Here is a 27,645-nt window from a genome sequence, read left to right as displayed (position 1 = left end):
GGAAGAAATCACGAGCGGTTTTATAATGGCGGTTTATAAAAAAAAAAAACTCTAGCAAAATGCTCAAGAAGACACTTTGTTGTCTTTTAAGCCTTTCCATTGACTTGTCTTATAAAGTTTAGAGCATCTTCAGAGTGGAAGACACCTGAAGAATCGTCGGTTCACTTTTTTTTTTTTTTTATTAATCACTTGGCATGTTTGGAAACCTGAAGTGTTTTAAAAGATGCTCAAAAGCCTGAACATATGAACAGCAAGTCATTTTTTTACATACAAATGCACTGCGTTAGTTTTTTCAGCAGTGAGGAAAGAGAGCCTTCTCTTCCAGCAGGTCTTGGTGCAGACTTCCCTAACAAAAAAAAAAGATGTCTTATGCACATTTCCTTATTAAAAATGTAAGTGTCTATGGGCAGCCTTTTACCATTTATTTTTGTTTCGTGTAAACCACCGGTCATTGTTAGTAGTCAGTTGGGGTCAATGTATGATTCCCCTACAGCACCATTACATGGTGACCAGTGAAATAAATGGGCTACCTGTGTAATTTTCAGATGTGCAAGTTTCTAGAGAAAGTGTTAAATATTGGGTATGGTAGAAATCTCCTTTACGGTAATGTAAGTTAGATTTCTCTTCCGGAGAGCGGCTTTCTGTGGTAGGAAGGTACTGTATGCTCAGTGCTCATCTGCTTCTGTCTCACTGATCTGATCTCCTGTTTCTGCAGTGGCGCCTGTGGAGAAGTCAAGCTGGCTTTTGAAAAATCTACATGCAAAAAAGTTGCTGTGAAAATTATAAGTAAAATCAAGTTCTCTTTAAGTTCTTCACACCTTGTAAGTAAGCTCTCCAGTAGACTTATCAACTCGTTTTACTAATCAGCGGAAGCACACATCACCAAAATAGATGTATTATTTCATCATGTGATAAGGACAGCCATTATGTCATGTCACTTTTCAGTCCCAGCATTGAGGGTCACTTTAGAAACATGATCCATTGTCTACATATTTGTTATTGCGCCCTCGGTATCACCACCGATTTCCTCTAGTCCATAGAGGATGGAGTGATTTCTACTATTCTGCAGGCTATGCACCATAAAATCTGTTTCTCGTAGTCTTCATTGGGGGACACAGATCCATGGGATAGTCTGCTGTCACCTGGAGGCTGACACTATTATTGCAATTAAATAAAATTGTCTCCTCCCAAGCAGACTATACCCTGCCTGCTGGAGCCAGGCTCCAAGTTTTGTGAGAAATCAGTAGGAGAAAAGAATTAAGGCAAGAAGAAACATAACTGCATGCCTGTGGGTGCTCTCGTCCACTGGCCTGGCTGTCTTTAATAAGACTGCATGGACCAGGGTTTATCCCACTGAACGCTTGTTCACCTTTCTCGTGGGCAGAATACTAGTCAGACAACACAGGGAGAGGGTAAAACAGTGTGGCAATACTTTATTGTACCATCAACAGACAATAACATATAGTACAGTCCCAGCAAATCCGCAAGATGGTGCAAATTACAGATTCTCACCCTTCCGCTGGTTCGCCGGGAATTAGAACATCTGTGACTTTGCGGCTTTCAGGGCCGACTACCCCGACCAGTGGCACTCCGCTTTTGGCGGACACCCACAGAGAGGAGGTAACGACAAGCTTAGGAAACTGACAGTCCATTGAGGTATGTGGCCAGGTGACCTGATTGTCCTAACCTGGCTTCTCCAAATGTCTCCATGGGGCCAGGTGACCTGATTGTCCCAACTTGGCTTCTCCAAACGTTTCCATGGGCTCAGTGATAGTCAGTGGAGCAGATCTGTATTCCTCCAGCTGGGGTCTTGGTCCCTTAAGCTGGCTTTCTGTAGAGTGTCTCAAATCTGTGTTCCTCCAGTTGGAGCCATGGTGCCTTAGCTACTGTCATATAGAGTCTCTCTGTAGAAGGTTAGTAGGTCCCTTTTTATACCCACAGTCTTCCTCCAGGCCAGCATCCACAGGTCTGGGGGGAGGTGGGAGAAGGTCACCTCTCATTGTTTGAGTATTCAATCAACCTGCATAGTTTTGTCTTTCAATATTTGCAGGTCAACAAGCTGCATGGACTGTAACAATGGGTAATCAACATTTTAGCAAACATCGATTGTTCAATTACCCTGTGTCTTCGTCTAAAGACAATAAGCTGCAACAAATATTAATTCAAGAGTCAAGGTTGAGGCTCATATGAAGAATGGCTCAGTTCTTCTGACCTACTGAAAATAAGTCTGGCATATTTAAGAATGAATGCTGTTTCATCATATTCCTCCCCCTTCTTAATTAGCCAGATATGATAGTCTTCTGGTCATCCTTCTCCACTTGTTGGGGACAGCCCATCAGCAGTTCTTTCAGCACAGACACGAATGTAAGAGGTTTCATCTTCATGCGAATGAAACTAAGACAGATCTGCGACAGACCTTGCCTCCAACTGACCCTGCAAAGAACTAAGGAAGCCTGGCTCCAGCTGGCGATGTGTAGTCTGCTGGGGAGGATACAATTTTATTTAAATGCAATAATAGTGCCAGCCTCCAGGTGGCAGCAGACTATTCATGGTTCTGTGTCTCCCCATGAGACGAACGAAAAATATCTGTACGCAAAAAGCATCTGTTTCTCACAACATTGACCTCCTTAGGTGGACGTTCTGAAAAGGAAGAAAGATTATCAGGTGCGCCATAACAAGTCTGTAACAGATGTCTAGATACATTCACAAAATATATGTTTTGCATCATTTAACAGGAAATATTTAAAGGGTTTAACTTACGAGCTACATTTATCACCTATCCACTGGTTAAGGTTTGACTACTTCTACTGATCCTGAGCATTCATAAGGCTCCCAATGTTCCTTCAGAATGATGTGGTTGTGTTTCATTTTTATGTGAGATGTGGTGCATGCGTATTACATGTGTGTTAATGGTGCAGTAGTACCGCTTGTGTGATACTGATTGATTCATATATGGAACATGGTGCCCCTGATCTCCTGATCGGTTGGGGGCCTAACTTAACTGCTTTGGTTAGGTGATGAAATCTCTTTAAGATTTTAGCCAGTTTCTTTCAAGTCACCTATTGCTTAGAGTATTATCAAGTTTGGAAATTATAGCCTATCCTTGGGATTGGGGATAACTGTAATATCGCTGGGGATCCAACTGCTGGGACCCCCACTGTTTCTGAGAACAGGGGCTCTGAAGAGTCCCTTTTGACAGGAGTGGTGGTCAATCACTCCATTCATTCTTAATGGGAGCTCTGGAGATGGCAGAGTGCTGCGCTCAGCTGGTCATAAGTACTCAAATAAGAGTGTATGGAGCAGCAGTGTACATGATCAACCACCACTCCATTCACACGAGGCTTTTTAGAGCCCCGCATTCTCTAAGGGAGTAACTTTCACACTTGAGAATACCCTTATGAGAATTGAGTCTAGTAAAGTTTATTCTCTTGGTGCTGAATAGAAAATTTTAACATGCACCATCGGACTCCATATGTACTGGGAAATCTCTGTAAATGGGGTATTTAACAGCGTCCTCTGGGCTTTGACCCTGGTGATGGCTTTGACCACTTGCATTCCCTGTTGCAAGTGAGTGGGATGCTGCATGACTGCTAAATCAGCTGATGGCTTGTATATTTCTAAAATGGCAAAACCCCTCAAGAAAACTCATGTGGCGGCTTTTAGAGTAAGATGCAGAGTTGACATTCAGAATGATGACCATATTATACGTGTCAGTGTCCCCAATAGGCTTTCCTGCAGATTGCATCTCTACAAACTGTTGTGCTTTAGTGGGACTCTAGAATTGGAACTTGGTACCATGACCATATCTAACAAGTACCTCTCTCACACCTGTGCTGGATTCAGAGCAGCACAGATTAGTGGTGCTGTATGATGTTCTTCATTGCTGCTGCTTGTGTATCTGCTACATAGAGAAGAGCAGGAACACCTCATGCTATGTATGGGAGACTTCTTGGCAGCTAACTAATCTCCAACTCCGAGACTACTGACAGTCTGCACAATGGAAAATTAGTGACAGATGTAGAATACAAGTCATGTAATGGCCAGAAATAGTCTTATTCCCCCATGTACACACATGACCACTTAGTCTAAAAATTAATTAATTTATTTATTTTTTTCCTGCAGGACCAGTCCAACTCGGTTGACACAGAAATTGAAATTCTAAAAAAAATAAATCATGTAAGAATAAAATAATATTTTTTGTTAAAATAATTGTCCAATATTTGGCATGCTAAATGTAGATTATATAAAGTTTTTATGCTTGGTAACAGAATATTTGCACGTCATGGGAGTGTTCACTTGTTCAAGACTGTTCCATCCCCTCCTGAAAGAAAGAGCTAAAATAAGGTGGCTGCATAAATATGCATACCCTGAAATGAATACTTTGTTGGCGTACCCTTTTGAGTTTATGACCGCATTTAGTTTTTTGGGGTAGTAGTCTATCAGCATGACACATCCAGAATTGGCAATTTTTACCCAATCTTGCTTGCAGTAGTGTGCCAAATCTGTCAGATTGTGAGGGCTTCTCCTGTGTACATGTCTAACATTAATAAAATCTATTTTTTAATGTTTTTTTTTTTTTTTTAAGTATAAATATATCCCAAACAAAAAGTAGTAAGTGACCTTTTGAGGCACAATTAAAATCTACTACATTTTATAGGGCTGAAAGATAGGAGGGAAAAGGGTATCCCAATAAAGTACGTAACAAAGGCGCCCCCGCTCAATGTTGTCTTGCCCTAGGAAACCATAGGGAGCCCTGTACATGGAGACTTTAAACCCTTTGAGTGTATAGAGACCTTTTATGTCAGGGAGACAGAAGCAGTAGTAACTCTGACAGCAGCATTTAACACGTGCTGACATGGGGACGCGTCCTTCCATGTGCACTTGTGACATGGTTGCTTTGAAATCCAGGGGTCTGCTGAAGACCCCCATGCTTATTATGTAGCTTCTTTGAAACCAGCCCACACTTCAAAGGAGATCGTGATTTTTGCTATATGCAGAAATGCTAAATATAGCACAAGCGCTCAGTCGATCACCGCTTCAAGTCCGTATAAGGCTGGAGTCACACTACTGAATAACACGGCCGAGTGCTATACAATAAAACATCACATAGCACTCGGCCCAGTGTTATACTATGGAGCAGTGCAGATCAGCACTATTTTTTCATGTTGATTTGGCATGAGAGAACAAACATTGCATGCTGCGACTTGCATTGAGACTCGGCTTACACGCACCCATACAAGTCTATGGGTGCGAGTGAAACATCGGACTGCGCGGCAATCCCTGTGCGGTCCGATATACGCCGAGTCAGGCCATGGAGGAGATGGAGACATTACTTTCTCGATCTCCTCCGCAGGAGGACACTTTTATCACGCTCGCAGCAGAGCAGAAGCCGAGGGTCATTAGCCTCTCGCATCGCATGCCATACGCTGGTGTGACGCCGGCCTGAGAGACCTTATTAAAACCACTGAAAAAAAGCAGTTTTTAAAAAATATGAAAGAAAATCCCAAAACCATAAGTTGAAATCACCCCCCTTTTTCCCTCATTAAAAATTAGATATTAAAAAAAATACACATGTGGTATTGCAGCGTTTGGAAAAGTCTGATCTATCACCCTGCAAAAAATACGCTGTCACGCAGGTCCATTAACTGAAAAATAAAAACTTTACGCGTTTTGGAAAATGGAAAAAACTACACACCCCCAAATTTTTTTTTTTTTGCAAACTTCAGATTTATTTTTTCACCACTAAAATGATTAAAAAGCTGGACATGTTTGGCATCACCATAATCGTACTGATGAGCAGAATCCTATTGTAAGATAATTTTTACCACAAAGTGTGCACTATAAAAACAATTCCCCAAAAACAATGACACTGACAAGCTGTTAATGTGCTGTAGCAGGACAAAGCTGCTCACCAGACCTGCCACTCAAAGAGGAGCTCCACCCCAAACAACAAGGTGATGGGGTGACTGCATAGCTCTGCAGGTCAAACGGCAACTTGTGAAAGCATCTTTTAAGGACATGGCTGTCTTATGTGCATGGCCACCTTTAGCATTAGCTTCTACTGATTTGTATTGAGAAGAGACAAAAGAAAAGTATGAATCAAGCTCCGCACTATAAAAAGGCTGTAATTTGATGGCAGTGCAAGATGATCTTTTCTAATTCATTGTAGAAAACGTAAATTGTTTTTCTTTGTGCAGCCTTGCTTAATTAAGATTGAAGAAGTCTTCAACTCTGTTGATCACCTTTACATTGTGCTGGAAATGTGAGTACACACAATAATACCCGTTTCTGTTAGAGCATCTTATTTTCAATGTGTATGTTAGATCCATATGATTAGATCAATCTGGTCATAAGGGCTAGTAGCCTCATTGTATACCATAGTGGTTTTTTTTCTGATGTATCGGTTATACATTCTCAGTTTATCTTGTTCCCTTATTTTTACATAGTGTGTGTGTGTGTAAAATTAAGAAAAAACTGAAAATGTATAACTGATACATTATCGTGTACCATGAGTGGAGATATATATATATATATATATATATATATATATATATATATATATATATATATATATATATATATATATATATATATATATATATATATATATATATATATATTAGTTCTTACAGTGAATCTGTCAGCAGGATTTTGCTGTGTAATCTGAAGATGGCATGCTATAAGGGTTAAAACACAGATGTCAGAGATGCGTCTCTTATCAAGCTATGTTGTTTTGTTTGCTTGCAATGATTGTTTTGGCACCAGGAGCTTATTGCTGGGATACAGCAGAACGTGCATGCTAGTCCAACACGCCTCCTCTTGTGATGAGCAGCTCACTGTCTATGGACATTGTATATACAGTCTGGTGGGGCGGGGTTAGCTTCCTCAGCTCTGCTGCATTGCTAAATCTAAAAGATCTGATTGTGTTAGAACGGCTGCACCCAGTAATCTAAGTGATACATCGTTGGATTCAGCTTCTCTTTGCCTACATCAGGCTGCTCTTAGATGAGGTAAAGCACCTTGAAAAGTGGCCTATTCCCATATGATGGCAGTCAACACAAAGATGGAACTGTGACACTTGCCATTATTATTTATACAGACAAAGCAGTTTGTCCGTATATCTGCCTAGTTTGTCCGTATATCTGCCTGTGCCTAGTATTTATTACAACACATCTTAATCAATCAGTACTAGGCACAAGTGTATGTACGGGTAAGCTGCTATGCCTATATAATGAGTGGAAGTGAATGTGGTGCTTATTCTTCAATCTTAGAGTAACTGAAGATCCTTGCAGTTGGACCTCCACTAATCTGTTAATGGCATACTACTAGAATATACCATCATTAATTCATATTGTGGTAAACCCCTTTAAAAAGAGCAATAACTCTGATTTATCATTACTAAGGTAAAGAATCTTTCTTGGAGGTGATCAGATGGGTGTGACAAAGATTTCCTATCTGGTTATGTGCCCTGGTACTCACAATTACAAATGCAAACACATTGTAAGCATGGGTCACCAAGTGCCCTAGCTGTTATCAGGCAGAACCCTACTTTAGGTATGTACACACATTCGGGATTTGCAGCAGAAAAATCTTTTGCAAATACTGATGTGTTGGCAGGAAAACACTGTAAAATGTGTGTTTGCGTGCATTTTTTTTTGTTTTTTTCTGTTTTTTTTCCCATTTATAAAAATGGATGAAAAACAGTGAAAACGGGGGCGTGGCCTGGGCTCAGGATATGTAGGAAGTGAAAGTCCGGGGCTCCGTGTAGGCTACGCTGTAAATCTACAATCAAAGCTACTAAAGAAGATTTCCTCATTCTAAAGTACCAAGGACGTGTTCCTTATAAGATCTGAAACATTTCAAGACCAAAAGTGAAAAGTTTGGCCCTGAAAAACAGGAGTTAGACCGTGTGAAAGTCGGCGGGGTGCCGGAGCTGCAGCCCGGGGCTCTCCCCTGATGTGTGTGCTGCGACGCAGGCTTGCATCCCACTGCGTACAAAGAGGCCTGTGTGCCCCCGAACCAAACACCCTGTGGTAACCGGACCTGGACCGGCTTAAAAGCATCATAGCCAAGACCCCGTGGACCATCTGACCCGTCACATCTCCTGAGGAGAAGCGCGGACCTGATTTCCCTGCACGCCTACTGAAGAATGGGAGAAGAGGCTCAGGCGTGGACTCACAGACATCCACAAAGGTCAGACTTCCCACCCAAGTGCTCCCTGACCCTCACCTCGTATCAATGGGTGGCACAACCGGGGTCCAGAAGCGATCTGTCGGCGGGAACGCGAACTCCCTCCTCCCATCACTGCAGCGCAAGATCCTGGTGCCGGCGGCTCTGAAGTAAGCCGGGAACCAGCAGCCAAGTCACAATAAGCCCTGTAAAGAAAAAGGAGAATAAAATTTACTTACCAGCGATCTAACGGGGCATATCCTAAGACCCGACGTGGCCGGATCGAGAGACCGCGTGACCGCGACAGTCTCTCTTTATAACTGCAGCGCAGGACCCTGCCACCTGCGGCTGTGAGGAGAGGCAAGGAACACAAGGACATTTAAGATCGGATACACCTGCTACACAAATCTGGGAAATTTGAATTGCTGACCCAAATAAAGTTGGTTCTAAAGTATTTAAAGCACAGCTCACCTAAACAAGGTGGCACAACCAGGGAACTGGTAATTCAGGCTACAGTTCAGCGTTACCAACATCTCTTACACTGTGGTATCCTCCTGAAATTGGAAGAGTGTATTTCTGGAGCTTCCAAAAGTACCATCAGATTCAAGGTTCTAAATATTTAAATAAATTTATTGAAATCCTTTAAATCTGTGTACGGATAAGGTTATTTTCACCCTCATCTAAAGCCAGAGCACGGTATTAAAGAGGATTTAATTTCTCACAAGTAACTATTCACTAACATGTATCTATTACAATCGTAAATGTTTGTCATTAATGTATACAATCGCAATGCTGCTTTGAATACTCCCGAAAGTTTCTAATCTATTCCATATGTGATGCTTTGTGTGTATTTTATTCTTCTAAATACTTCTGGAAAACTTCTTCTAATCCTCAGTATAACATTCTAAGCTAATTATCTGTTTCACCTGTTTAGGTAGTGCTCTCACACCACACACCTACTATCCCAAACATCCGCTCGGGACACTACACAGGTCCGAGCTGCATTCAAGGTTACAAATTATTATTCAGCTTTAACCACAATCTGATATCTAACTATTAGCATCCTAAAATGGCTTCAAAAACTAGAAACGCTTCTGCAGCGTCACAAAAGTCATCTGATTCTGTCTGCAAAATTAACCCCTTCGCAACCCCTGGGATTTTCCGCTTTTTGCATTTTCGTTTTTTGCTCCCCTTGTTCCCAGAGCCATAGCGTTTTTATTTTTTGGTCAATATGGCCATGTGAGGGCTTATTTTTTGCGGCACGAGTTGTACTTTTCAACGCCATTACTAGTTTTACCATATTGTGTACGGGAAAACGGGAAAAAAATTCCAAGTGCAGTGAAATTGCAAAAGAAGTGCAATACCACAGATGGTTTTTTTTTTTTTATTTTTTTTTACCCTGTTCACTGAATGCTAAAACTGACCTGCCATTATTATTCTCCAGGTCATTACAAATTCGTAGATTCCAAACATGTATAGGTTCTTTTTTATTTAAGTGGTGAAAAAAAATTCCAAAGTTTGGTTAAAAAAAAAAAAGCTTCATTTTCCAAGACCCGTAGCGTCTCCATTTTTCGGGATCTGGGGCCTGGTGAGAGCTTATTTTTTGCGCACCGAGCTGAAGTTTTTATTGATACCATTTTGGGGTAGATCCGATGTTTTGATTGCCCATTATTGCATTTTATTGCAATGTTGCAGCGACCAAAAAACGTAATTCTGGCGTTTAGAATTTTTTTCTCGTTACGCCGTTTACCGATCGGATTAATTCTTTTTTTATATTGATAGATCGGGCGATTCTGAACGCGGCGATACCAAATATGTGTATGTGGGGTTTATTTTTTATTATTTTATTTTGAATAGGGCAAAAGGGGGTGATTTAAACTTTTATATTTTTTAAATTTTTTTAATATTTTTAAAAACATTTTTTTTTACTTTTTGCTTGCTTCTATAGTCTCCATAGGAGACTAGAAGCAGCAACTGACCGATCGCCTCTGCTACATACAGATGATCAGCAGATCACCTGTATGTAGCAGAAATGGTCCTGTCCTATGAGCGCCGACCGCTATGAGCAGCGACCCTGCTGAAGACCCAGGGTTGTCATGCCCACGCATCGGTTACCCGCGATCACGTGACTGGGTCACCGATGGGCGGGGTAAGTGACGTGCTTCCGGCGCGGCGCTGTTAAATGCCGCTGTCAGAGATTGACAGCGGCATTTAACATGTTAGCAGCTGCGGGTGGATCGCAATTGTAATAATCAGCTGACATGTGCCCAGTTCAGTGCGGGCTCAGCGCCGGAGCCCTCACTGAACCGGGGGATTACAGCCTGTGCATACTAATACGGCACAGGCTGTAAAGTGGTTAAAAACCAAAAAGATAAAACCACTCACTACCACTCATACTCTAACCCTTCAGAGGACTCACCTAACCTCATAAGCCCTATTAAATCAAGATCACATCTTAAAGGGCAGATGATACTTCAGATTAAAAAAAAAACAAACCTATCTCTCTCAAATAGCAAAACACAAAAATGAAGCTTCACCAAAAATCCATGGAACTACACACTCAGCGATTGCTACTAATACCCCACTAGTTAAAAGAGGTGACGAAGAGACGGACCTCTCCATCTCTGCCAAAAGAAGGGAGCCAGGAGATTAGGGCAATAAAAGCACATTAAATTCAGATAACTCAGAGGATGAAGTCTTAGATTCATCCCCTAATTTGAGCCCTGAGAGAAGACGCTCCAAAAGAGATCTATCCTCTCCTTGTAGAGGTAGCGAATCTTATGAAGCGCTTAACCTAACTTATCCCCCTGTATCAGAGTTTAAAGATATTGGGACATATCTCAATAAGCTCACAAAAACAATCGACAAAAACATGAAAATAGGCTTTGAAAAACAGGTGGAAACAATACAATCCACCCTCAACACCTTTTGGCCAGAAGCTAGAGGACAACGCCAAAAGACTTTCTGTAGTGGAAGAAAAAACTGAAACATTAACTACCGAAAACCAAGATATAAAAATGGAAATCAAAAAACTTAAAACAAAAATAGCGGACTTAGAGGACAGAAGCCGTAGAAACAATTTAAAAATCAGGGGCATTCCAGAAAGCGTGGCACCTTCTAACCTATCCGAATATGTGAAAACTTTATTCAAAAAATCCATCCCCTCATTAACCAACATTGAGCTTAACATAGACAGAATACACTGCTTGCCTCGCCCAGCATCAATCCCTACAGATACACCTAGAGATACATTAATGCACTACATAAAAGAGGAAAAAACTTTCCCCGAACCTTACTCCCATCTAAAAGTCTATGCGGACCTCTCCAAGGAAACTATGGAAGCCAGGAGAGCATTTAAAGACATCACAGCTTCTTTGAGGAGTTTGGGAATCCAATACAGATCGCGGATTCCCTTTAAAGCTCCTGGTGTTTTTCAAAGGTAAAACAATTCCTTTATTTACCCCAGAAGAGGGCCTCAAATTCATTTCCCCTCTAAAAGAAAATCCCCATAGGGAACCAAACTATCCAAAACGCTGAAAACCATGCCTTGTATTCAAGGCTTTCTCACTTGCATACCACTTTTCCTAAAACAGCTTTTAATGGTCCTATAACATTAATCTTTAGGCTGTGTGCCCACGATGCGTTTTTTAAGCGTTTCCGCAGCGGCAAAAACACTGCAGAAACGCTTAAAAAATGCATGGTAGAAGGCCTGCCATGTTCCCCAATGATAATCTGCATGTGCTGTGCACATGCTGCGGAAATTTCCGCTGCGGATTATCATTGCGGAAAAAAATGCAGCACTACCAATTATTCTGCGGAAACACTGCGTTTTCGCCGCCATTGACTTGCATTAGAATGCGCCAATTCCGCAAGACTGCATCTGTACTTGCGTAATTGCCGCGTTCTAATGTGGGGATGGTACCCGGGTGTGGAGGACAGGAAACTCCTCCACACCCAGGTACACTAAAAGCTGTAAAAAAAAAAAAAAAAGATTATATTCACCTTCCGACGGCCCCCGGACTCCTTCCCTGTGCTTGCCTGCAGATCGCGCAGGACTGAAGGACCTGCGGTGACGTCAGTCATGTGACGGCAGGTCTTTCAGTACAGAGCACCGCGATCTGCTGGCAGCCAGCACAGGAGCGCAGCAAGACTCGGGGGCCATCAGAAGGTAAGTATAGGTTTATTTTTTATTTTTTGACATTCTCTCGGGTCACACTATATAAATCCATGCTGTTTGCATGGATTTATATAGTGTGACCGAGTTGTCAAGCACTTCCCAAGTGATGCTAAAATCGCTTGGAAAGCGATTGACACCCGCGTGCGGAAATACAAGTGAAGAACGATTCATTTCCGCATGTCCCTGGCAGGAAAACGCATGTACAATCCGCATGCGTTTTTTCTGCCAGGGAGATGCAGAAACGCTCAGGAAAAAATCCTGAGCATTTCTGCATCGTGGGCACATAGCCTTACAAAGTTTTATGTAAGGTCTTTTACTCTGTTGTCAATTGTTAAACTGTTTTTAGGTTTGTTTATATATGGTCTAACATTGTAAAGCTTCGATAGTTATTATAACGTCCTTTTGAAAGACTTTATCATACCATTCCATTCTTCTTTTCGGTTGGCCTTCATGGGCTTGATCCACGAACTTTCCCCCCCCAAAAAAGGAGAACTTTGGACATGAAGGTTCCTTCTGGAAGACTTTGATTTGATTCAGAGAATTACTTTGAGTACAATTTCTTGTTTAATCAATTGTTATGTTGTATTCCATTGTTTAGTGTGATTATAACAAATATTCAAACTAGTTTAGCTGTTTTGTACACACTCTTCTGAGACTCACTCACATTCTTCTATCCCATTTTAAGGTTCATTAGATTCCCCAACTAAACTACCCATAAAATTTCTCAATAACCAATACTCATCATGTCCATCAAGATCTTATCCTATAATGTAAGAGGTCTGAATAGCCCCAACAAAAGGTTCACTTTATGGAAAAAATTAAATAATTTTCAAGCGGACCTTGCTTGTATACAAGAAACTAAATTTGCAAAAGGAAAACACCCAAAATTTAACCACAAAAACTTTCCACATATATTCGAGTCAGTTAATGAAGGCAAAAAAGCAGGAGTAGCTACAATTATTAAAAATTCCATTCCCTTTGAATTTCTAGAGGAGTACAAAGACACACAAGGAAGGTTCCACATCCTTGTATGCAATTTAAACAATCATGAGTGCACCATTGTAAACGTTTACGCCCCCAATAAAAAACATACTACGTTTTTGGATAAACTAATGAAAAAAGTGGAAAAAGTCAGGAGGGGTGAATTAATCTTGCTGGGGGACTTTAACATAGTTCCAGATGGGCACCTTGATTCCTCTTCTCCCAGTCGTCACCTTTCCACCACGCTAAATAACTGGCTGTTCAAAAAAGAGTTATTTGACGTCTTCAGATGTTTAAAAACGACTTCTAGAGAATACTCCCATTTTTCAGATGTTCACCAATCTGCTTCAAGAATAGACTTAATTCTGACAGATGTTTTCTCCCTGACCAAATTTAATAAAATCTCCATAAACCAGAAATTCATTTCTGATCATGCCCCTATCATAGGAGAAATTTCTTTAGGCCCTCTCTTCAAAGACAATTTTTTATAGAAATGTAATTCCTCCCTACTATATACTCCAAAACAGAAAGCTGTGATTGAGGAAGCTATCATTAATTATTTTAAGGAGAATGACAACTCAGAACTAACTAACCCTTTTATTAGTTGGAATGCACATAAAGCCGTTCTAAGAGCAGAATCATGCAAATTTCGTCCAGGCAAAAATAAACAAACTCCAAAGCCTAATCAAAGAAAAAGAACTAAAACAAATCAATCTCCCTTCTCCATCAATAACCGTAACAGAGAGAGCTATTAAATCTGAGACAAGAGCTGAAGTCAGAGATCTTCACATCTTTTGACTCGGTCATTAAAAACTCTAAATTCAAACATTACGCCGCATTAACCCCATAACGCTCAATGACGGACACTGCACGGCCTGAGCGAGTGTAAGTTACTGCTCCTTGCCGTTCAGTGTCCGTCATAGCTTTGAACTGGCACAGCCTGTAAACACGCTGTGCCAGTTCAGTGCCGACAGCTGTCTGTGACAGCTGAGCGGCACGAGAAGGGGTGCAGTGACCCATGCCGTTGGTCCCTGCACCCAGATCGCTGCGATCAGTCAGTCAATCTGACTAACCGATCACAGCATGGTGAAGCAGGAGACGCTGAAATTTCAGCGTCTGCTGCTCTATCAGTGCCAGAACTCAGCGCTGCCAGTGGCTAAGCTGCGGCACTAAACAGCCAGGAGCGGTGTCAGCGCCGCCCCTGGCTGTTAACCCCCTGAATACTGCGATCGAGCGCGATCGCAGCGTTCAGGAGACAAGCAGAGGGCTGGGAGCTCCCTCTGCCTTCTGGTCGGCGCCCCCGTGATGTCATCGCGGGTGCCCGACCGTTGCCATGGTGACCAGGGGTCGTCATGACGACCCCCAGGTCACCAAGCTACGGAAAGCTCCTGAGACCAATGCACAGCATGGTCTCTGGAGCTTTCAATATAGGTATAATGTATTGCAATGCTAGTGCATTGCAATACATTATATCTGTGAAAAATGTGAAAGTCCCATAGTGGGACTAAGTAAAAAAGTAAAAAGAAAAAAAAAATTGTAAAAATGTAAAAAAAATAAATGTGTGTATATATATATATATATATATATATAATATATATATATATATAATATTACACTAATAAATACAGATTTTTGGGTAAAAAAACAAAAAAAGTACACATTTGGTATCGCCGTGTCCGGAACGACCCGATCTATAAACGTGTCACACTAGTTAACCCTTTCAGTGAACAGCGTAAAAAAAATCAAAAAAAAATGAGAAACTGAGTTTTCATCATACCGCTGGAAAAAAGTGAAATAAAAGACGGATGAAAATAAAAATGGCCGATATATGGAAAAATTATAGCTCTCTAACTATGGCGATGCAAACATTAGTTTTTGCAAAAAAAAAAGCCTCTTTTAGTGAGTGACAGCTGTCAATCATAAAAACCCAATATGAATCTGGCATCGCTGTAATCGCACCGACCCGAAGAATAAAGTCGCCTAATCACTTTTATACTGTACAAGGAACGGCGTAAAAGATAAATAAAACCAATTCTTCACCTGCTGCAGATTTAATTATTCTGCCTCCCAAAGATCGCAGTATGGCTCGGCCCACATCTATCCTGCGCTCTGTGCTGAGCGCTTACATCGGGGTTTCCGTGTAAATCTCTGAAATAAGTGATTCAGACGGAAACCCCCGGCGGAAGATTCCCTGTAATGAGACAGATGGAGGCTCTGTGGACGCTGTCTGACCTATGATCCGGCGGTGTCCATCTTTTTAGGCGTAGGTAAAAGCGCGGTCGGCCACAGTTTTGTGCACCTTTGAAAAGAAGGATAACTCTGCTGCCTCATCTCATTATAGTGAATAGATCCCTCAGGGGTTTCATCTGAATCTCGTCATTTTGAGATTTAGATGGAAACCCCAAAGTAAGTGCTCAGCGTAGAGCGCCGAATAAATGTGATCTAAAATGTTATGTAAAATGTTCCCAATAAAAGCTTCACATAAAAGCCCCCACTCAGGTCTGTCATGCGTTAATGGAAATATAGGGGGCTTCCACGTTACGGGTAGTACAAAGGCTCTGGAAAAGCTAAATGGCTCCTCGCCCCCAAAAGAAATTCAGCGCTCCCAAATCCAAATCCCCCCGCCCTTCTGAGCATCACAGTGTGTCTAAACCACATTTAGTGTCCACATGTTTGGCAGGGGTATTATTTCCAAAATGAGGTCACTTGAGGGGGCATTCGGGTCTTCTAGCATTTAGGGCCTCTGTATATGGAGTCCGCAAACTATTCTAGGAAAATCTGCGCTCCAGGAGGCAAATAGTGCTCCGCCCATCCCGAGTCTCGCCGTGTGGCCAAGCAGTACTGTACAACCACATATAAGGTGTTGCCACATTCTGCAGAAATTATGGGACAAATTTTGGTGCTATTTTTATCCATTATCCCAGTGTGAAAATGTAAAATCTGGGGCTAAAACAAAATTTTTGCGGTAAAAATGTAATTATTTTTTCCTCCATGCCCAATGGAATAAAATTCTGTGACACACCCGTAGTGTCAGTATGATCACTGCACCCCGAGATGAGTTCATTGAGAGGTGTAGTTTGTAAAATGGGGTCATTTATGGGGGAATCTGCTGTTCTGGCACCTCAGGGGATCTCCTAGTGGGTCATGGCACCCTCAAACCATAAGAGTAAAATCTGTACTATAATATGGTGCTCCTTCCTTTCTGACCTTTGCACTGTGCCTCAAAAGTAGTTGCCAGTTACATGTAGGATATTGGCGTACTCAGGAGAAATTGCACAACAAAATGAGAGGTCAATTTTCTCCTGTTACCCTTGTGCAAATATAAAATTTGGGGGTAAAAGAAAAATTTTTTTTTTCACATCTTTATGTTATAAACTTCTGTGAAGCACCTGGGGGTTCAAAGTGCTCATTTAGATAACTTCATTGAGGGGGCTAGTTTCCAAAATGGGGTCACTTGTGGGGGGTTTCCACTGTTTAGGCACATCAGGGGCTCTCCAATTGCGACATGACGTTCGCTAATTATTCCAGCAAATTTTGAATTCAAAAAGTCAAATGGCGCTCCTTCCCTTCCGAACCCTGCCGTGCGCTCAAATAGTGGATTTCACCCACATATAGGGTATCGGTGTGCTCAGGAGAAATTGCACAACAACTTTTGGGGTCCATTTTTATCTGTTACCCTTGTGCAAATAAAAAAAATTTGGTCTAAATTTAATATTTTGTGAAAAAAATTTAAATGTTAATTTTTTTTCTTCCTCATTGCTTCAGTTCCTGTGAAGCACCTGAAGGGTTAATAAACTTCTTGAATGTGGTTTTGAGCACCTTGAGGGGTGCAGTTTTTAGAATGGTGTCACTTTTGAGTATTTTCTGTCATATAGACACCTCAAAGTCACTTCAAATGTGATGTGGTCCCTAAAAAAATGGTTTTGTATATTTTGTTGGAAAAATGAGAAATCGCTGGTCAACTTTTAACTCTTATAGCTCCCTAACAAAAAAAAATTTTGGTTCCAAAATTGTGCTGATGTAAAGTAGACATGTGGGAAATGTTATTTATTAACTATTTTGTGTGACATATCTCTCTGATTTCAGGGCATAACAATTCAAATTTTGAAAATTGCAAAATATTCAAATTTTTCGCTAAATTTCCGTTTTTTTCACAAATAAACGCAAGAGTTATCGAAGAAATTTTACCACTATCATGAAGTCACGAAAAAACAGTCTCAGAATGAGGGGGATCCGTTGAAGCGTTCCAGAGTAATTACCTCATAAAGTGACAGAATTGAAAAAATTGGCCTGGTCATTAACCTACAAAGTGGCTCGGTCCTTAAGGGGTTAAACAAACCCACCCGCTCTATGGCTCGCCGCATTAAACAAAAAAGAATCTTCAACAGAATCGACAAAATTAAGTCAGAAAACGGAACAACCTTTTACCACCCCAGAGATATTGCAAATCAATTTGCTAATTCTAAGAATTTATACAATATTAATTTATCCCTCTCATCCCCCCAGCCAGACAAATTCTTAATAAATTCCTCTCCTCCATTAACCTCCCAAGACTGAAATCATCCGATCTAGAATCTTTAAACGCACCATTCACCTCAGAAGAAATACTAAATACAATTAAGCAACTAAAATCTTTTAAAGCCCCGGGGCCAGATGGGTTTATCAACGAATACTACAAAATTTTCAGCCAACACTTATCTCCTCATCTGACCCAAATTTTCAATTCAGCCTCAGCCCTTGGATCTTTTCTGGCAAAAATGCTAGAGGCAACTATTATCCTAATACTTAAACCAAAAGGAGAGCTAGATAACATCAAAAATTACAGACCCATCTCGTTAATCAATTCTGACATTAAAATATACTCTAAAGTTTGTTTTAGCAAATCGTCTCACTAATATACTCCCCCAGTTGATTAATAATGACCAAATTGGATTTGTGGAAGGAAGGCAACCCACTGAAGGCACAAGGAGATTACTAAATATTATTAAACTAATCAACACTTCAAAGCTACCAGCAACACTATTAGCGTTAGACGTGGAAAAGGCCTTCGACAGGTTAAACTGGGATTACCTAAAACTATCACTCCTTAAATTTGGCTTCAACAATCATTTTCTATCATCAGTCATGGCACTTTAATCCTTATGCTAGAGTATATGTTAATAATCAGTTATCCAACCCGATACCCATTACAAACGGTACAACACAGGCATGTCCTCTCTCTCCTTTGCTTTTCGTAATTGCCATGGAACCACTCGCCCAAAAGATTAGGGAAAACCAAAAAATTAAGGGAATATCCACCACAGCTCGCCAATATAAAATAAGTTTCCGCAGACGACATCATGTTAACCCTGCTAGACCCAGTAAACTCAGTAAATGAGGTTTCTGAAATTTTGAAAGTATTCTCACAAATTTCTTATTGTAAAATTAACAACGAGAAGTCAAAACTACTCCACTTCAATTTAAGTGAATCTACTAAAAACACTCTGAAAAAGAACATGTCTTTTAGCTGGGCAGGAAAAGATATTACGTACCTAGGGATTTCTATTTGTAAAGACATCAACTCCATCATCTCCACCAACTTAGAATCTATTATTGATAACCTCTCTAGAGAAATCCTTAAATATAAAGATCACCACCTCTCATAGTGGGGTAAGTTACTCACAGTAAAAAATGTTTATCCTTCCGAAAATCTATATATTTTCCGGAATCTCCCCCTAATAATTCCTCACCCATTTATCCTCAGAATACAAAACCAAATAAACTCATTTATGTGGAACAATAAAAGAGCCAGGATCTCTACAAATATCCTCTACAAAAGTAAAGCCATCGGCGGACTTGGTCTACCAAATATTACAGCATATTTTCTAGCCAATCTTATGAATCAGAATGTTTACTGGTTCAACCAAGTGGATCCACCAGCTTGGATTGACTTTGAAACCTCAATAAATAATAACTCCCCTCCTTGAGAACTTCTATTCAGACATCTAATCCAAAAAACCTCTCATGACCCAACACACCCTATTTTTCATGCGGCTATTTTGGCCTGGAAAAAAATAATAGCAAAACGAAAACAGAACCATTCTAGGTGCTCAAGCAATAACAAATTCAAATTCCTAAAGAACTTCTCATTGTCCTTTATTGCCTCTCTATACAAATCTTCAACCCCTGACCTCTGGGAAAGCCGAGGATTAAAAAAACTAAAAGACCTTCATGACGGCTCTAATATCATCCCTTTTAAAACCATTAAAAGCAATTTTAATTTGTCTTCCTCAGACTTCTTTCATTACTCAAACATGAAAGAAATCATCCATAAATTCCTCTCAAGTAAACTCCTAATTTCAGAATCTTCCTCAAACCTCATTTGCAACCACAACCACAAATTTTTTTGGAGCTTAAAAAACATTTATAACTGATTCAACAATGACTCATCATTTACTAAAAATCTGTACATGACACGTTGGGAAGCGGATCTAAAAACCTCTTTCCTTATCGATCAATGGGAAAATGCGTTAGCATTCACACAAGCATCAAATATCTCCATGCCTCTGCAAGAATCATATTACAAACTTTTCTCAAGATGGTACTACACACCTACTAGGCTTCATCATATCAATCCCAGTAATTCACCTCTATGCTGGAGAAATTGTGGTCAAAGAGGTAATATCTTGCATCTTTTCTGGAGCTGCCCCAAAATCCAAAAATTATGGGCTCAGACATCCAAACTGATTAATAGCCTATTGAACAGATCATTTGACATCCCCCCCCCCTCAAATGGCCATACTTTCATTAGGTTTGGAAACTCTTAGTTCATCCGAGACACCATTATTAATACACATTTTTCTAGTCGTTAAGAATGCTATAGCATTCTATTGGAAAAAGTCAGACATACCCACACTAAAAGACATTATAGAAAGAATGAATCTGCATAGGACATATGAACAAAGATTTGCTGCTGTTACTAATAACTGCTTGATTAAATTCTCAAAAAAATTGGGATATTTGGACAGTTAAATTTCCATACTGAATTGTGAGTCCAATACAACTGTTATTTCACTTGCATTATATTATATAGGTAATTAATCATTATTTGTACTTTGTAATTCTCTTGCATTGTTAATTATATTATTTCATAGTATCTTACTTATGTCATCCTCTATTGATGATAAACACCAACATCAGTTGTTTCAATTTCTTCCCCCTTATCCCCCCCTCAACTCTCCCTTATCTTCCCCCCCCCACCCAGTTTTCCTCCCACCCCCCTCCATTCCTTTACCTCCCCCTGCCCTCCAATTTAAAAATTATTAAAATTAATAAAAATTATTGGAAAAGAAAAACAGTGAAAACATTGACATGCTGCACATTTGAAACAATCTCAAATTTGCAAGGAAAAAATAAGCAACATGTGCACAAGATTTCAGAAATCTCATTCTTTGGTGGGAAAGGGACAGTAAACTCCTGCATTTTTTGCAGCAAAAACGCGTCCTGTTAACATAGCCTTTGTATGAGCTGAGTAGACCTGTAACTAGTGTTGAGCGAGTATGTTCTGTCCGAGTATGCTCGGGTCGAGCTCAGAGTATTTACAGCTGCTCGGTGATATGGTTGAATCGCTCCCGTGTGCATGATTTGTAACAGTTTGACAGTTTTATTACATGTGAGGAATGTCTATTTCTTACACATTCCTCACATGTAATAAAGCTGTCAAACAGTTGCAAATCATGCACACGGGAGCGATTTAACCTTATCACCAAGCAGCTATAAATACTCGGAGCACGACCCGAGCATACTCGGACAGAACATACTCGCTCAACCCTACCTGTAACCCTATAACACTTTTTTTTTTTCTAGGATGGAAGGAGGTGAATTATTTCACAGGATATTGAGATTCAGGCCCAGAGAGTCGACGTTGAAATTGTATTTTTACCAGATCCTGCTTGCAGTTCAGGTAAACTATAAACCCTTAAAGCACCACTCCAGCGTTTTTGTTTTTTTTATTGCAGCGCTGGAGTGGTGCTTCTAATCTATGGTCCCTGACCCGATCATTATACTCACCTGCCGTCATCTTCACCTTCTATCACCACTACGCCCGTCGGTGTCAGGCAGTTTGTGAGCTGCTGGACCGCGCCTGTTCTGCACTATTCCAATCAGTATCCAGAATAAAACTAAACACACAACCTTATCAGTGTATTCCTATGGTGATGAATGTTACTGTATAACTGTTCAAGCCCCTTCAAGGGAATCTGTCAACTGGTTTTTGCTATCTCATCTGATAGCAGCATAGTGTAGATCATCAGTGTTTCCCAAACTCCAGTTCTCACGGGCGGCCCCCAACAGGTCTTGTTTTCAGGATTTCTTTAGTTTTCCACAGTTGATAAAATTACTATAAATACAGCAGAAGTTGCCACAGGTTCTCTCACCTGTGCAATACTAAGGAAATCCTGTAAACTTGATCTGTTTGGGGCCCCGAGTGCAGGTATTTGGGAAACACAGATGTAGATAAAGAGACCCTGAATCCAGTGATGTATCCCTTAGATTACTCATCCACTTCCGATGTCGACCGAGGTATTTCTTTAGGGCTCTGGCTTTTGTCCCCATGATCAAGTCTGGATCCCTTCCCCCACGAATCCCAGAACAAGGGAAAATCGCGTCCCAATATGACAGGATGTATCAGGTTCTTGACCACCCCGACCTCGTGGGATTGGGCACCGCAGTCTGTTCAAACTGTCACTCTGGACACAGGATAGTTATTGGCATCCCCATGTATGCAGCGAACTCCCACAGATCTGGTGGGGATCAGCTGGTGGGGAAGGGTGGCACTGATCAAGGTCACCAGACTCCCGGAGTCCAACAGCCCCAGGACCATCACTCCATTAGCGGACACAGCACACGCCTGCGGCCCCTCGCCGGGTTGACAGTCCACACTGCAGGCTGGGTAAGCATAGTATGAACATCGTCTGCCTAGGCTGCAGTCCATTGGCTCAGCAGACGTATGACACTGGGCGGCTACGTGTCCCGGATTGCGACATCGCCAACAAATCACATCCTTCACAACAGTCCTTGCTACCCCTTCAGTGGAAGTAGGACGCCCCTCAGTTGTGGCGCTGAACCCCTTCCGTGGTGTACCCACCCCCTTTTGAGCACTCCAGTAAGGGGAGGTGGCTATGTCTGTTTTCCCCAGGGATTTTTCCACCACTTGGTATCTCTCTACCAGACATATGAGGTCGTCTGCGTTCCGAGGGTCGCCCTGGGCAACCCAGGTCTGCACCGGCCTGGCTAGGGAATGGATGAACCTGTCCATCGTCACACGCTCAACCATCTGGGCAGGAGAGGAAGACTCTGGCTGCAGCCATTTCTGTACATGATGTAACAAGTCAAACATCTGTGAGCGTGAAGGTCTATCACCAGCATTCGCCCAGTGGTGAACCCTTTGTGATCTGATAGACATAGTCACTCCTGAGCGTGCCAATATTTTGGTTTTTAATTTGGCGTATTTCTTTGCGTCCTGTAAAGTCAGATCGTAATAAGCCTTCTGCAGCTCCCCAGTCAAATATGGCGCCAGAACCTCCGCCCACTACTCCGGCTTCAATTTCTCCCGTTCCGCCACCCTCTAAAAAACAGTCAGGAACGCCTCAACATCATCCCCCGGGGTCATCTTCTGTAATTCTCTCCTTACCGTCTTCGTGACGTATTAGTCATCACCTGGACTTATTGGAGCCGTTGCCTTGCCACGGATCGCCTCTGCAAGTAACTCGATCTGCTGTTGCTGTTGGCGATTGTGAACCTGTTGTATCAGCAGCGTAGAAAAAAAATGGTGACCGAGCATTTAAACCTTGCTCAGCCACACCCTGATGGGAGGTAGGGGAATGGCCTCCCACCCTCTGCCATTACCATAAAACCACACGCTTTAAGTGAGTTAACCCCCAGCATATAACATGCTGGTAGAAAGTTTATAGGTTTCAGTTCACACATGCTAGCGACCTGTGTGACACATACCTCCCCTCGCATATAATACCAGTGACTCTGTCACAGTGGATATTTTGTAAATATGGATAAAGTGAACATAAGAGCCCCCATATTAAAGATATAAGTACTAGCACAAGATATAAATAAGATAAGGAAGCAGGGAGCTTAGAGAGGTATGTCTGGGAGAATGGAGATTATATTTACCTGTGTGTGTCTATGTCTGTGAGTATTTATAATGTGTTATGGAATAGTATTCTGGAGATTACTCATAAGGTGTCTCCCTGTGAATCTCAGTCTCTATATATTCTACCTTTTCCACAGGGTCTATAATTTTCTTTTAATAGGAATCTGCCCATTGCATCCATTCTCTGTGTACACTGTATATTAACGGAAAGCTGCTAATCAGTGGTGATGATGTAGTTGAACTAGGAGTTATGAGGCAGCTTGTCCTGTATTGATGATAATCTGCTGATTAAACGAATTATATTGACACAGCCCAGTAAGGGCTCAATCATGCCAGTATTTTCCATGTACAAGTAAAACGGACAAATTTTGGTCCGTTTTTCTTGTACGTGAAGGAAAAAATACATTTCTCCACATTGTCCTTTCTGACAGTCCCTGAAAATCTGACCGCACTTGGATGTCGTCTGAATATGCTCCAATTTTTGTTCATGGACCCAAAAACGTGTATATTTTGATCCTTTGCTCGGATCAAAATCAGACCTGTCTTTGACTTTTTCCTTGGACCAAGTGGTCTTCGGAAAATATGGGACATGTGTAAAGTCCCGTAGAATGTCATGGGTATGAGTGCTATCCGTGAAAACTACTCGTATGAGAAAAACTGGTGTCTGAATGAGCCTAAGTGGCACATCGCTGGAATCTGGCTCATTTCCACTACATTATGGTGCTCTCAGATTTCATAACAAAACCAGTTGACAGATTCCCTTTAGAATTGTTGTCCTTTGTGTATGTACGTGTGGAAATTGTAATGAATTATAATGTAACATTCATCATGATGCTGGACTACTATAGGATTACTGCCGGCTACTAGCCAGAGGTGAAATACATAGGAATCAACAACACATGCCAGTTGTGAGCTCACATCTGTCTTATTAACTCGTGTTCTTTACCTCGCCTACCAATATAGAGCTAATTTAGTCAACTTTATTCATTAAAAGACAGTCCTCTGCAGTATTTTCCATTTTATCAGAATATTGAATATATCTTTCCATTTAGTACCTCCATGATAATGGGATCATTCATCGCGATCTAAAACTTGAAAATGTGCTGCTATCTTCCACTAATGAAGAATGTTGTGTAAAGGTGCGTACTGTAAGATTTTGTTTTATAATGCTTGTCTGATGTGAATGGAATGGGAGAGCTAAAAACGAGCAAATGGATCCATGGCATGCCGGAGTATATTTATCATGGATTATGTCAAGTCTTGTCAAATGTCACAAACTAGGTCATACATTTCATGTAATGAAAAGCATAAGCGACACCTTTCCCTTCAAGCACATATATCTGTATTTAAAGGGGCTGCTCACTTCTTATTGTATTAAAAATGGGCATGTGGGGGTCTTTTAAAGCAAAAAAAAAAGTCAGATACTCTCCTATTGGACCAACACTGGTCTCATTGCTTTCTCTTCTGGTTGGTGATGTCATGTGACTACTGCTGCCAGTCAACGGCTACTGATCAGTTGCAGTGCTGACGTTCCTTCCAATCCGGAAGAGCGCATTGATAACATGTAGTGAATAGCCGTGCTAACAAAACAGTGGTCCCTTGACTAACTGTTGTCATACTGGGATTAGCAAATACTGTATGTTGAAAATATTATAACCGGATACTATAACTTTATGGAAGAAAATCAGAAAAATGAGGGATGTTTCCCCATGCAAGATCATATAGGCAGGTAAAGTGTAAAAATAAATCGGGGTACTAACTTGAGACTGTTGTGCAGGATTAGGCCCAACGCTAGAGAAAAATTACTAAAAAAATAGCATTCAGACGTGCTCCACAGCCTCGTTCAGGCCATTTGGTGTCCAAAAAGTCTTCCACTTATTTAACCGGTTCAGGACCGCCCACTGTACATAAACGTCGGCGCTGCCTGGGCTCTGTGCAGCGCCGACGTTTAAAAACGGTGGGTGGTCCCGCAGCGCTCAGGACCCCCAGGGTCCTGCTAGCGCTGCGGTACCGGTTCAGAGCGATAGCTCTGACATGTGGCATCATGGGGACCTGATTGGATCAGGTCCCCATGATGTTAACCTGTTCCTATCTTCTAGATGCCGCGATCCATAGCGATCGCGGCATTTAAAAGATAGGGACAGCCGGTGGTCGGCGATCGGGACCCCCCACATACCTGTCAGCGGCGGGGATCCCGGTGCTGTGACCTCTGACATCATCGAGACCTGATTGGCTCAGGTCTCGATGATGTCAGCGTCACACCAGCCAATCAGAGAGATCACCAGGGAAGTTTGTTTTAGCAACAAACTTTCCCGGGCGATCTGCCTGATAAATGTAGTTTCTCCTCCGATCTCAGTGAGAGAGCAGAGGAGAAACAGTGTGACAAAAGCTGTCAGCCTTGCCACTGTGAAAGTAAAAAAATAAAAAAGAAAGTAAGAGTTAGGGTTAGTGAGTCTGTCAGATCAGTCAGTCCTGTCAGATCAGTCCAGTCAGATCTGTCAGTCCTGTCAGATCAGTCCAGTCAGATCTGTCAGTCCAGTCAGATCAGTCCAGTCAGATCTGTCAGTCCAGTCAGATCTGTCAGTCCAGTCAGATCTGTCAGTCCTGTCAGATCTGTCAGTCAGATCTGTCAGTCCTGTCAGATCTGTCAGTCAGTCCTGTCAGATCAGTCCGGTCCCGTCCTTTCAGTCCGGTCCGTTCAGTCCTGTCAAAAAATATAAAACTAAAATGGCCCGTCAGACTTATACCGCAGAGGAGGTGTATGCCCTGCTGTGTTCTGACACTGATGACAGCGCAATCTCAGATGGAGATATGGATTTTGAGGGCTTTAGTAGCGGCGACACTGAGAGCCCAGAAATGAGCAGTGATTCTGTTCCATCCTCAAGCCCAAGGACCAGTACAGCAATAGGGGCAAATAGCGCTACTGGAGAAACGTCTCCAAATCAGGGAACACTGCCCAGTACAAGCGCTGTCCCTGCTACTACTGAATTGGCGCACGCCAGTGTACAAGGGGCGTTGCCACATGATCTAGCATTTCCCAGATGGGAGGCTTCGGATTCGGCTGCTCCATTCAGCCCTGATTTCAACGCCACTCCTGGTATAAATGTGGAGGTGGAAGATTTTGGACCAATTCATTTTTTTAATTTGTTTTTTACAGACAGCTTGCTAGAGCATATTGTCGTGCAAACAAATTTATACGCGTCCCAATTCATAAGCCAGAATCCCTGATCTTACTATGCTAGGGCAAATTTATGGACACCAACTAATGTCCCGGAAATAAAAAAAATTTTTAGGACTTACATTTGCCATGGGGCTTGTTAAAAAACCGAGCATTCAATCCTACTGGTCCAACCACCCTGTTCAAGCCACCCCTATGTTTTCAGTCGTTCTGCCTAGGACCCATTATGAAATGCTCATGCGGTTTTGGCATTTTAACGACAATAGTCAATGCCTGCCCAGAAATGCCACAGAACATGACAGGTTATATAAAATTAGACCCATCATTGAAAATTTGTCAGAAAAATTCTTAAGCCTCTACACCCCAACACAAAATATTTCTATAGACGAGTCCCTTGTAAAATTCAAAGGAAGACTGCACCTCAAGCAATTTATCCCATCTAAAAGGGCAAGGTTTGGAATAAAGCTCTATAAAATGTGCGAAAGTTCAACTGGATACACATCCGCTTTTCGCATATATGAGGGGAAAGATAGCCAACTAAACCCACCAGGATGCCCTACTTATCTGGGGACATCTGGAAAAATTGTTTGGGAGCTGATAAGTCCATTTTTTCAAAAAGGCTACAATCTATATGTGGACAATTATTACACCAGCATACCCCTATTTAAAAGTCTGGTTGAACACAACATCGGGGCTTGTGGGACCATCCGTAAAAACCGTCAGGGGTTTCCACAACCATTGGTCAACCAAAAGTTTCAAAAGGGGCAGTCAGGGGCTGTACGCAACGGAGAGCTGCTTGCCCTGAAATATAGGGATAAGAGGGATATTTTTGTCCTCAGCTCGATCCACACAGATGCCACAAGGGCCACTGTAGAACTAGGATCCACCACTCCGAAGCAAAAACCTGTGTCAGTCATTGACTACAACAAACACATGGGGGGTGTGGACCTTGCAGACCAGGTTCTACAGCCATACCAGGTATCAAGAAAGTCCTAT

General features: G+C 41.7%; 1 protein-coding gene across 2 annotated transcripts in view; it reads left to right on the top strand.

Moving 5' to 3' along the window:
• CHEK2 (checkpoint kinase 2) overlaps window positions 1-27,645 on the top strand; it is a 49,125-nt gene that overhangs the window by 13,150 nt on the left and 8,330 nt on the right. For both annotated transcript variants that reach the window (XM_073673229.1, XM_073673223.1), the window contains exons 6-10: window positions 716-821; window positions 4,123-4,176; window positions 6,198-6,262; window positions 21,173-21,269; window positions 24,524-24,610. In XM_073673229.1, coding sequence (XP_073529330.1) covers window positions 716-821; window positions 4,123-4,176; window positions 6,198-6,262; window positions 21,173-21,269; window positions 24,524-24,610 — 409 coding nt within the window. The remainder of the gene's footprint in view (window positions 1-715; window positions 822-4,122; window positions 4,177-6,197; window positions 6,263-21,172; window positions 21,270-24,523; window positions 24,611-27,645) is intronic.

This window comes from Phyllobates terribilis, unplaced genomic scaffold (genome assembly GCF_046119375.1).
Source record: "Phyllobates terribilis strain yellow unplaced genomic scaffold, ASM4611937v1 Scaffold_1__5_contigs__length_1240528914, whole genome shotgun sequence".
NCBI lineage: Eukaryota > Metazoa > Chordata > Amphibia > Anura > Dendrobatidae > Phyllobates > Phyllobates terribilis.
This window is presented reverse-complemented; position numbering and strand designations above follow the sequence as displayed.